This window comes from Chelon labrosus, assembly GCF_963514085.1.
Source record: "Chelon labrosus genome assembly, chromosome: 9".
Classification (NCBI taxonomy): Eukaryota; Metazoa; Chordata; class Actinopteri; order Mugiliformes; family Mugilidae; genus Chelon; species Chelon labrosus.
Genome location: NC_140359.1, coordinates 21,244,818 through 21,257,155, shown reverse-complemented (window position 1 = coordinate 21,257,155; position 12,338 = coordinate 21,244,818). Strand labels below are relative to the sequence as shown.

The 12,338-nt window shown below is 42.4% G+C and overlaps 2 protein-coding genes across 3 annotated transcripts in view; one reads left to right on the top strand and one right to left on the bottom strand.

The window, feature by feature from the left end:
* The window catches only part of LOC311492746 (homeobox protein orthopedia B-like), a 52,569-nt gene extending 49,872 nt beyond the window's left edge, over nucleotides 1–2,697 (bottom strand). Inside the window, exon 1 of the mRNA XM_084551132.1 lies at nucleotides 2,592–2,697. The gene's annotated coding sequence lies outside the window, so the exon portion shown is untranslated. The remainder of the gene's footprint in view (nucleotides 1–2,591) is intronic.
* Nucleotides 2,698–2,771: 74 nt separating this feature from the next.
* LOC311492745 (secretory carrier-associated membrane protein 1-like) lies at nucleotides 2,772–11,462 on the top strand. 2 transcript variants are annotated; one of them, XM_084551130.1, is made up of 9 exons: nucleotides 2,772–2,903; nucleotides 4,078–4,158; nucleotides 4,397–4,507; nucleotides 5,979–6,090; nucleotides 7,341–7,469; nucleotides 7,668–7,827; nucleotides 8,364–8,465; nucleotides 8,550–8,667; nucleotides 9,122–11,462. In XM_084551130.1, exons 1-9 carry the CDS (start codon nucleotides 2,847–2,849, stop codon nucleotides 9,281–9,283), a joined length of 1,032 nt encoding a protein of 343 aa, XP_084407256.1. In that variant the 5' UTR covers nucleotides 2,772–2,846; the 3' UTR covers nucleotides 9,284–11,462. The 2 variants fall into 2 exon arrangements, with proteins under 2 accessions (XP_084407256.1, XP_084407257.1); XM_084551131.1 differs by having other exon boundaries at nucleotides 2,795–2,903; nucleotides 3,953–4,158.
* Nucleotides 11,463–12,338: the final 876 nt, after the last annotated feature.

Below are 12,338 nucleotides of genomic sequence, written 5' to 3'. Positions count from 1 at the left end.
CATAATATCAAGTCCTGCTTATCCAACCTTTCAGAGCTCTAAAATAACACTCATAGACCTTAATGAGATCTAATTATGCACAAGGTTCTTATTCAGGGCAATATGATGATAATTGCATCAGCGGCTTTTTACACTTGGTTGTCATGTTGGCCAGCAAATTGCTTCTGTTTCCATCTGTCTGTCTGTCTGTCTCTCTCTCTCTCCCCCCTCACTGTCTCCTTTTCTGTCTTGCTACAGTCAACAATGGGGAGTGAACTATCACACCTATCCACTCCGGTCCGCGACCTAATGAACATTTCTAAATGGCCATGACCAGCTGGTTAAGAGACTAATGTAGCAGCTATTAGCCAAAGAGGTTGTTTCCACACAGAGTCGTCTCTGGAAAGCTGCATCGGAGGGGCAGGAGAGAGTGGACAAGGACAGACGGATAGATCCCCGCTTTCACACCAATTCTCCACGTGCACACACACACACACGCGTATACAGTGTATGCACACAGCCTTGCAGGGCATGTTTATCTTTCACATTCTGCAGCAAACAAACCATGTGACGTATTTTCAACCCACAGTGCATTAGAGCTTATTAGGGCCTCAAGGTGTGTGAGTGTATGTGTGCGCCTTATTAGGAAAATTCAGTTTCACTCAAGGTCTCAGCACTGCGGTTGCAGACCACTGGCCATTGATTATTCATAGAGTCTGTGATTGGGTCCATTAATACAAGATTAGGGAAGGAACCGATGCTCATTTCGTATGTATGTGTGTGTGCGTGTGTGTGTTTGTGGACTAAGGCTGAATTGCAATGATTTCTCAGTTTGTGTTTATAGAGTCTATCACTGCAAAACAGGCTTATATAGAAAGCAGAGGAAGCACATTAGCAGGGCATGAAGGTGTTTAGTTACTTATTAACAAAACCACCATTAGCTTGATTTAAAGGTATTATGCGTAAGGCTCCTATAAAAGCAAAAGCAACACGGTGCCTTTGTGTAAAAACGAGCAGTCGAATTCGAACAATAAAAGGGACTATTTTAACCTCCATCATTTACCACATACTGTAAGATTTCACCCTAATAGCATTTGTTCTTCAATTGAAACTTAATCTGGGTAAATGGTGCTTAAATGTTTAAATCACATTTACAGGCTGTCAACTGATCTGATGTTCTTCACATGGTCACCCTTCGTTTGAATGAAAATAAATTGACGGCAAATGAGAAAGGATTCTGCAAAATGTGTTCAAGGGACCCACTGCATTGTAGCGCCCCCAAGTGGCCACTTTTTTATTCAACACAATCCTGAAGTGGAAGATAAAAAAAAGAAATAACACACAGGCGCCAAAGGAGCTCCCGAGGGGTCTGATACTTCTTACAGGGACAAGAGATATAAAATGATTTCCTGTAAATCGTTTGGGATTGCTCTAAATGAAGAGGTCACTGTTACATAGTGTGCAACCGGCAGCTCGGCTTTGCCCCTGAAGTTCTTCCACACAGGCATCAAGTGAGCGGCAGCCGCTTCCATACATCATCATCCTCATCATCATTAGCATCATTAGCATAATCATCATAATCATCAAGTAGAGGAGATTGCTCTAGTATTTGACCTACAGGAGCTCAAATATTGTGCATGCACAGTTTACTGAAAGATTGCAGGGATGATGAAAAAATGTTTCCTCATAAATAATAATTGCAAATAATTTCTTCCTTGTTTTACTTTAGTCAACGTCACGTTTTCGGGAAACAAGCAGGGAGAAGCCATGTTGACATCTGTGCTAGGCATACAGAATTAAAAAGTATAATAAATCTAATGGTGAATAGTGCAATGGTGAAAAACTGAGATCTTAATTGACAAAACTCAACATAAAAACACTCTGAAGTACTATTAGGACATGTTGTAGCAGTTCAGAGTATAAATTACTTGCAAAAATGCAAATGTGAAAGTGTTTTTTGTAAGCTTATTATATATTTTGTATTTAAACTCTCTTTAAAATTAGCTGTAAAATAAAGTTTGCTGAACAAACGGAACAATGTGTAAGTGTAAATATACAGTAGCCATAGCACACCTAAAAAATATGTTTTGGTACTTGAGTAACTTTACCACATACTGCCAAATGAGGGGGATTTAAGGAAAATGACAATCTTACTTAAAGACACTAAAATCAAGGCCAGATCATTAAATGGGCAAAGCAATGAACTACCCAGAGGTCTGAAGTCTCAGAGATTCTCAGTAGCTCATCAGAGCACCAGTTGGTTTTCAGTAAGGTCATTAAGAACTAAAACAGATGCTGCGCTACTACTTAATATTCGAGTTTTGTGCTGCCGAGGGATGCTGTTTTCTGAACATATGGTATTAAAGATGTTCATCCATAAATAAATACTTTTCTAAGTACCCTGCCACAAACAAACTGACACACAGAAAAAGTGGTTAGCAGCTGTGTACACTTGAAAATAAAATAAAATGTAGAAAGAGAAGGAACAAGAGGGCTGGAGACTGGGTCAGTGGATGTTAATAAGGGCCCAATATCATAACATGTCTGTGAATATAACTAACAGCTTCTCATCACAGTAGCCTACTGTGACTGTGTGTATGATGTTACTGTACCTGTCAGGACGGCATGCTGTCCGCGGTGCTGAAACAGTGACGTCGATGGTGCCGTTCATCACGCATCCTCTGCTCTGCTGCCATTTTTTGTGCTCCTGGCTAACTTGCTAAGCAAAGCAAGGGGGTCTCCATCAGCAGGAGGCGGAGAGGACTGTAGGCAGCAGAGAGAAGCAGTGAAATCAAAAGGACCGAACCCTTCCCCGTAGCATCGGCGAGCTGTAACACACAGGAAACCGTTATTAGAAAAGCTATACAATGTCCGATTTTGACAGCAACCCGTTCGCAGACCCGGATTTCAGCAATCCATTCCAGGTAGCTAACTCGGCTAGCTCGCTAGCTAGCTAGCAACGTACGCTTGGAAGCCAAGCGAGGCCAGCCTTACTTTAGCATCCCTGCTAACGGTCTCAGCTAGTAGCTTGACGGCTAGCTAGTGGTGCCCCTGGTATACTGCTAGGTAGCCGAAGGAGCTAATCATCGCTGATATAACTGTATCAAGTCACTGTCAATATGTCTGTTCGCTTAATTGCCAGCAAATAGTTGCTGAGGATATTTGTTTTTAAAAGAACGACTGTGCCACCAAAGAACAAAGACACATGATGTTGACGTTAGCTAGCTGGGTAGCATTAGCTCTGTTTGCTAGCCCCTGCCAGCTTGGTGAAACCCCTACCTGCTGGTTGGTATCCGTTAGGTACATTGTGTGCCTAGATAACGGTTATTTAACCGTTTCGATGGGAGGCAGGCTTCGATGCCGTTATAAGTATCCTGTCGGCGTTGTATATTGTCACAGCAGTGCAACATAACATTTAGCTAGCTTTGCATCAATTTAATCCACTGAACGCTAAAATAAAAACTCCGCAGATAATAAACAGGCTAATATTAATGAGACATGGATTCCCTCACAGAAGACCATTTCGGCTGGCTGGGACAGTGTTTATGTGCGTTTTTCATTGTAGGCCAAACGTAGGGAACAATGGTGTACATTAGAATTTATGCTAACCTGTAACGGGCCCTACCTCCAAGAAAATAGACCACGGCCCGGCAAAACCCCGCTGGTTTTCATCTCAACAGGTGAACTCAGCAGGTGATTTAACAGCTGAGCACATCCCCTTCATTTGAGGGTGTGTCCCTCAGTGGGTGGAGTTGAGTGTGACACACCTTTGTCTCCTTATACACTGTCCTGTAACGCAAGCAGCATGACACAAGTGGCCTTTTCCAATTCCTTCTGCTCCTTATTTCATTCATAGTGTTTTGGATTGCCACACGATCCACTAAAGTATCTCCAAATAGCACATGGCCATATGAATGTGTTCCATATCAAGGTGTTGCATGTGTATCTTGTTCCCGGCCCCATCTTTTACCAGATTTAATAGATCCATTTGAGCTTTCATGCTGGCTATAGGTTAGTTTTTACAACATCAAAGTTTTGATTTTGTGGTTGTAGTTTTAATCCCCCTAAATTCCTCTATGGACCTCTGTTCCCCTGTAGGATCCCTCGGTGACCCAGGTGACACGGTCTGCCCCTCCTGGTGGTCTGGAGGAATATAACCCCTTCACAGACGCCAGAACGGTCAGCTATTGATGAGTGTGTGCATGCTTTTGCAACAGTTCTGAGTCAGTGTCCTCATTTTATCCACCTATCCTCTTTCTCTCCTCCTCCTCCACCTCCTCCTCCTCCTCCTCTACCTCCTCTCAGTCACAGAGGATTTCACTGACAAAATACGACTGTGTCCTAATTATCATTTTGGCTCAGTGTCTGTCTTCCGGTTGCACGGGTATTAACGCGGAGACCATATGCTGGTTTACAGGCAGCCCCTGGAAATGCCCCAAAATCTGCCCCTGCCCCTTCCCAGAACACACAGCCTGCCATCATGAAGCCCACAGAAGAGCCGCCGGCTTACTCGCAGCAACAGACACAGGTGATACACACAGAAATGTGTTTCTTTCCTTCATCTTTTACCTGTCTGGACGAGGATGACACTATATGTTCTAATCTGTAATATTTGGATAGTCACACACTCTTATATCTCTTATTATCTTACACTCATGTCAGGTGTTGATGTCTCAGCTTTAATTTGTGTATGTTTACGTCAATATAAGACATATACTGTAGTGGGCAAATTACAAGGGTTTAAATGCAATGCTAAATGTTCCTTTGGCAGCTACTTGTTGTTTCAGGGTTGGTTCTTGTGCAAAAGGCCTCAGATGTTCCCCAGAGTTGTTGAAGTGGTTGAGTTGTCTATTAATATGAGTGTTAAAGGCGATGCAAGTGAAGAAGATGAGAACGAGGTTCAAAAGAAGCCAACATTTATCAGGAAGGTATCAAACGTAGCTAAAATCAACAGGTGGATTCATTAAAAAAAAGCAGGTGCACACACTGTAAATGGAAAGTGACCTGGTAGACCATACAGCAAAGCAAACAATGTGATTGAACATAGGTTGCTTCACCCAGATGCATGTACATATTAATTTACCTGCTTGCGTCTGTTTCCTTCTTCTCTTCCTGTTCTCCCTTCTCCTATGTCCCACTTTCCTATTTTCTGTCTCTCTACCTTGCCGGCCTCAAGCAGATTTGTTCCTCCCGTATGAGCTGAGTTCTGTGAAACAACTTGAGACAATATTTACAATTAAATCAGAGCTTAACGTTTAACCCGTTCCAAATTATAGACATAGGAAAGAGTGAACAAAAATGCCAATGGGAACAGCTCAAGACCCAAAGCATCTCATCTGTCTAGCGCTGTGGTGATTCTGTTATGTCTTGGGCTTCTATGGCTCTTAAGGGAACTTGCTCGCTGACAGTTAACAGTGATTTTGTTGCTGGCAAATGTAGAGGAATACAGGAGCCTTCTCTGCTCGGATTCAGTCTAGTTTATATCACCACTCACCAGCACGAGAAAGTGTTTTAGGATAAAGATGTAGAGTATATCCGAAAAAATGTGTAACTGTCCAAATACTTATGGTCTGAACTGTAGCATTATAACACTATAGAGACTCTGTCTTTGCTTCTGGTTCACCTTTCCTCTTGTTCTTCTTATACTCCTCTGTTTTGTGATGGCCCAACAGCGGCGCAATGAGGTACTGTCTTTGTAAACGGATGTTTAATGTCACTGTCTTGAATAGTGTTGTCTTCCTTTATTGCCCTTTTCTCACCTGTAGCATTCACCTCACAGTGCCACGTCAGAGCTAGTTTAGTACTAACTGATAAAGACCAGAGAGTGAACTAGAGTAGCCGATTGCTTTTCTAATCCTAATCTCCTTTTTTCCTCCCCACTTCTCCAACGAACACACCCAAGCTTACCTGAGTGGGAAAAAAATGGCTTCATTGTTTATCTGATTCAATGTAGTGAGGCGAGGTAGTGGATGTGAAAAGCATTTCTGCGTCTGCCTCAGGACCAAGCACGCGCCCAGGCCGAGTTGTTGAGAAGGCAGGAGGAGCTGGAGAAGAAAGCGGCAGAGCTTGATCGCCGGGAGAGAGAGCTACAGTCCCACGGAGCCGCGGGAGGTCAGTCAGCCCGTCGGTCGCCCACGTTACTCACTCAACGTGTCCGGACAGTCATTTCCAATCAAAGCTAGATTCATTGACGGGGTTGATTATAAAGTTGATGTGTTACCATGGCAACAACATCGTTTGACTCGCGTTCTTCATGTTGTGAAGGATATTTAGACTCTCTGGACGTATAATACATACATGAAACAATAGCTTTTTCTCAGATTCAAGTTCATTTTAAGCCGGAGTCCTTAAAGTGACCTTGCTTTTTCTGGGAACAACCAGCACCCAGACTTGAGTTCAAAGATTTAAATTCAGATTCAGCTGATAAAAGGGTGACATTTCTTTGTGCACACACGAAATCAAGTCCGCTTTTTACGAGAAAGTAATCATTTAGATTTTTTCTGACATCCCCCGAATGTTTTAATATAGTGTATGATTGAATTACTTATAAAAGACATGGTTATTTCATCTTTATTGGCAACAGTGCAGCATTATGGGTTTGCGTATCACCAAATTTAAATAGAAATCAATAACAATAATCAATAATTTAAATGAAAATGAACCCGAGGGAATTCTGCTTATATTAAAAGTTTGTCTTATCTGTTCATGTAGATTGGATAACAAACATATTATTTGGCTTCATCTCACCATGTCTTTAGGTGGTGGACGTTTGTGCTGAGATTGCTTTGTCACAGTAAGGTGCAGTTGTGTAGCCGTGTCAGAAAACACACAGCAAATTGGCATCCTCGGGGGTTTTTAAAATCTGTAACACAGGGTATTAATATTCTCAGTAGACAATGTAATGAACCTCGGTCTTTGTTCAGACTCTTGCACTATAGGTTCACTAACAAGACCACACCTCAGTATGTACAAAGAAGTCTGTTTTGACCAAGTTAAGGGGAAGGAAAGGTAGGGGATGGGATGAAAGGGTCGAGGGGATAGGATGAAGGAAGATGTAGAGGCCGATGGTGATCCTCTGATGTTCGGATAGAGGAACCCAGGGAGTGAGATTCACGGTGGAGGCATATCTCTGAAAGCTATGGTTCCATGTCCCCCTGGTTCCTGCAGTGAGATTGTAAAGGACAAGAAAGAACAGATAGGGTTGGGCCGGGGGGGGGGGGGGGTTGAGAACTGAGCCAATCAGTCTTGGACTTGGACTTGTTCCTGAACCTAAGCTATATAACTTCATATATTGGTATCCTTCATAATACTTTAGCTTTGGGTTAAAGCATTCAAACGTGTGGTTTCCTTTGTCCACACAGGGCGTAAGAACAACTGGCCTCCACTGCCCGAGAAGTTCCCCGTTGGCCCATGTTTCTACCACGACATTGCAGTGGACATTCCCGTAGAGTTCCAGAAGACCGTCAAGATTATGTACAACATCTGGATGTGTAAGTGGAACCTAATCTCTGACACCCCACGACACATGGGGTTATAAGACAAACCCACATGTTGCATTGGAAGTGAAGCCACCTGCTCTGAAACATCTGGTTTAAGAATCCCAAACAATATTCCTTTACTCTCTTTAGCTGAGAATTAATTTACTGTGGGACACTTATGTTTTTCACTCTCTTGGTTTTGTCTGTCAGTCCACGCAGGCACGCTCTTTGTGAACATGTTTGGCTGTCTGGCCTGGTTCTGTGTGGATGCATCACGTGGTGTAGATTTTGGCCTGGCCATGCTATGGTTTCTGCTGTTTACCCCTTGTTCTTTCGTCTGCTGGTACAGACCGCTTTACGGGGCTTTCAGGTAAGCCAAAACATGAAAATCATACCCAAGTATTGGTACATTTGCAATAAGGTACGCTCCTTTAACTCACTGAAAGCGTACAATTATGAGCCAAGTGGTGTCAATAGATTAAAATTTTTTAATCGCAATTAATCGCATGATGTTTATAGTTCACGTGCATTAACTCAAATTAATCACACTTTTTTATAATATACCTGTAAGGAATATTTTAAAGTTTGTATTACTCTAGAAAGTCCCCTGCTCAGTTCATCACTCCGTTCACATCAACAGTAAATGCAGATAACTTCCTCTTGTTGAGAGAAGCATCTGGCAGGGGTTTGAAGTTGAACTTGATGTTCAAAAGACCCATTTTTTTTATCAGTTTCTGCTCTTCCTTTTTCCCTGCTTGCTTTCCCTTTCTGTTTCTTTTGGGATTTTTTTAGCAGTTTTACCGCCACAGGGCACATTGCTTCTCACCGTAGTTAGGATTGTGCTTGCTTTCCACAGTGTTACTGCTGTGTGCAGACACTGAATCTTGTCCTTTGTCCCCACTACAGGAGCGACAGTTCATTCCGCTTCTTCGTCTTCTTCTTCGTCTACATCTGTCAGTTTGGAGTCCACGTCCTACAAACCATTGGCATCACTGGTTGGGGAACGTGGTGAGTATTTTTGTGCTTTCGCTGATCCTGTCTGTCCATCTGAGCGTACGCTGAAACTGACCCCCGTTTGTTTTCTCTTTCCAGCGGTTGGATCGCAGCTCTAACTGGCCTGAACACGAGTATCCCAGTGGGCATCATCATGTTGCTGATCGCAGCTCTGTTCACAGCACTGTCCGTGGGCTCGCTCATTATGTTCAAAAAGGTAACGCAGTCACAAAGTCAACGCATTCGACTAAACGACACACTCAATGGAGATTAACTGAGCAACGCTGTCAGTAAAAGGCTTACTGTATTTCTTCAGATATTAAACTTTAGATATCTTGGTTGTAGAGGCAGGCCTTTATCTAACTACTGTGTTTGAGAAGTATAATAATAAACCATTATATTTAGTACTAAGCTTTGTTTTGATTCTTACTTCCCGTAACTAGGAGTGGATAAAAAAAACACTTCCTGTAACTAGTTCAAATTAAAATTTTGTAGTATTTATAGTCTGAATCTTTCAGATACTAGTGAGAAAAGCCTAGAGGCCTGTAAGGTGTTAGGAGTAAGCAGGTAAATGTGACTGGACAGGAAGACAAACATCTGCCCAAAATTAATCGTGCAGTGCCGTGCCGCAGATTGAAATCACTTAATCTGATGGATATATTCTTTTGCAGGTGCACGCGCTGTACCGTACCACCGGTGCTAGTTTTGAGAAGGCTCAGCAGGAGTTTGCCACCGGGGTCATGTCCAACAAGACCGTCCAGACTGCAGCCGCCAACGCTGCAGCCAACGCTGCAACCAACGCCGCTCGTGGGGCCTTCAAACCTCATCCATAAACTGAGAGACACACGTGGCACACATGCTCACACGTACAAGCATACACACACACACACACACTAACGAGATGGAGACGCACAACTCTGCCGCTGATGGTCCTCAGATAAAATTGATTATATGAATGTTGCAATGCTAAGGTTGCCCCGCACACTTTGCTTAAAAAGAGCAAAGTAAAACGACAGACAACTGACCAGAGTTGTGCATCTTCACCTGAAGTCATATATCAGTAAAAACTCCAACTACATTCACCCTGTCTGCTTTTCAGTCAGGAGACTGTCTGCTCACATCCCTCAAAACATCCACTAAGTGACTCAAGGGGTGTGTTACACACTCCTTCGCTTTTACTCGTTCTTCTGTCCCCTTGAGGTGATCCTAGGTCAGGCAGAGGTCGCAGTTCTTAGCATACCTTATTTTGTTTTTTTTGTTCTGGTGGTGACCTCCAATCAGCTTCCTGCCTGGTAAATACAGCGTAGAGTCATGACAAGTGATAATCTGATAATCTGTGGTTTGCACATAGTTCTGTTTTCTTGGCCACATACTGGAAGAACAGTGTTAACGTTTGAACGGCCGGGCCTCGGTGCGAATGTGCGCTTCATTTCAAGAAAATTGTGGCTCTCTTTATTTTTATAATCCAGTGCTTAGTCATTGAGCTCCGAAAGGTAAATTGTGTTGATGTGAGCGCTTGTATTGTGAGACAAAGACCATTCTCATTACGGCAAAACTAATTTCACATAGATAAATTAAATAGGTTCTTATTCAGAGACCTGCCCCCAAAGAGAGAGCTCCTCAGCTGAACGATTATTCCTGCTCCGTGTGCTACTTTGATTGGCAACGCTTGCTGGGTCAGCGTCTCCAGATTTGACGGCATGATAGCGACGTGCATGTTTAGCACACTTGAGGCGGCTATTCATTTCGGCAAAGTCATTCTGTCCACTGCCTTTTTCTCCAGGCTACAGAGGAGTAGCTGGTTTTCGGGGGAATGTCTGCTTAACCATTGGTTTTCTGCGAGAAGTGATTGCATGTCCCAGCGGCTGTTCCACTCATTTGACAGTTCATCTCTTTCCCTCAAGGCCTGGTGCATTTTTACGCGTGTGTGACACTAACACACACGAGTCTCACTTGTTTCCGTAGCTCTTCACACTAAAAAAAAAAACTAACGCTGCTATGAATCTGAGAGCCGCTTGGTCGTGGCCTACCACACATAGGGACAACTGACCTGCCTTTTCTCACAGAGGGTGACTTTGGACAGTGATAAAGCTACGATCTTTCTCGAGATTAAACTGCATACATTAAAAAGTAAAAACACTGATACCGTGTATATGTACGCCACATAGGCTAACAGCGTGTTCCCATTGATTTTTGTCAGTCGGTAGTGGATTCCTGGCGTCAGACGTTCTATAGCCAAAATGAACATTAATGTAACAGAGGACTGGACTGGATGCACATTCAGTAGGAGACATTAATTTATATACAATGATAACAGTGTTGCGCAGCACTAAGTTGTACAGACTGCTGTCACTGAAGTGAAACATGGATGTGGTTTTCTTTTTTTGTTGTTCTTTTTTTGTGCTTTTGCACCTCTCATAGCGGTGGTGACTGAAGATGTGCATGACTGATGACGGGTACTGCTGTTACTACAAATGTATAGACTGGAAAACACTAAAGTAGACGAAATACTCCTGTGAGTGTTCATTGTTGAAGTTCATTGCACATTTTTTTGTCTGGACTTAGTGCAAAGAGACAAAACGTGTTTTTATTTATGGTGTAATTTAAGTTGTTTTGCCATTATCAGTTTTATTTGGTTTGATTTTACATCTTCTTTTTTTTGTTGTTGTTTGTGTGATTTTGTAATATCACGGTCATAGCATTAGCTTGATTTTAACAAGAAGTCTTCTTTGCATATTGACCCTGTTCGAGGAGCGCTTGTTGTGTGAGGACGCGTGTTTGATCGGTATGAAAGAAAATAAATCTCCCGCAAGTGTTATTCTATGTCCTGAAAAGCTGTGAGAAATCTACCAAATGTCCATAGAGATTTGTTCTCAAATCTAGGTCTGTGATGTGTTCCTTACACATGTTTTACTTTAAGGTATTAACATGACTTTTTTTAGTTTTTGCTGCACACGCCCACATGATTCCCGTGTACCTATAGTTTAAAAGAGCCAATCGAAGCCGTGCCACAGCAGGGGCGGGGAGGGGAGGGGAGGGGGGTGATTTCTTGACGTATTTGGCGAGCCGGCCTGCAGTACAGAACTTTTGCTGACATGTGACCGTGTTAATTTTCACCCAATCAGAGAAGAAACTCCAAAAAAAAGGGACACTTGTACATTTTGTAAAGTTGAAAAATTTGATCCCCATAATCAATCACATGTAAAAAGAAGAAAAAAAAAAGTAATGCACTCTTGTCTGGCCTTTGTCGCATGTGAAATAGTTTGAGTTTTGTATATTTATGGTATTAACATGAAATAAAATTTGAAAGAAATACTTGTGGACACTTTGCAGTTACTTTGTTTCTTTTTCTTGTAAATCACTGTCACGAGTTGCGGAAATCAAGAAATTGTTTTAGCCAGCTTAGTCGTGCTAGGACTTTTTGGTCTGATAAGAATGTTGACTCACAACCCCCTGTCAAATTTTACATTTGGCCATTTGTGCTTTTATTGGATAGATCAGTGGAGAGAGACACATCAACATTTGTATAAATCGGGGCTTCTCTCCTCTGAATTTTAGTTGCTGGACATTATACCCTTATACATACAATCCATCGTAGGATGAAAGACATCCAAAGAAGCACCTGGAAACATGAGAAGCACATGAAAGTTTAATTTAGTTGTGTTATGTAACCTTACGTAAAATAAATGCTTCCAAATTTTGCACCACAGAAGCAAAGCTGCATAGGATAACTACACGGTAGAAGGAGCTATCACTGTAGATGTGTGCATATTCTCTAGGTTATTACTGTTTATGCATGCATAGTTCATGAAGTAATTGCCTCGAGATGGAAGAAGTGACAGGCTGGAGTAGAACCAGCACCACTGCATCAAGGACTGAAGCTTCAGT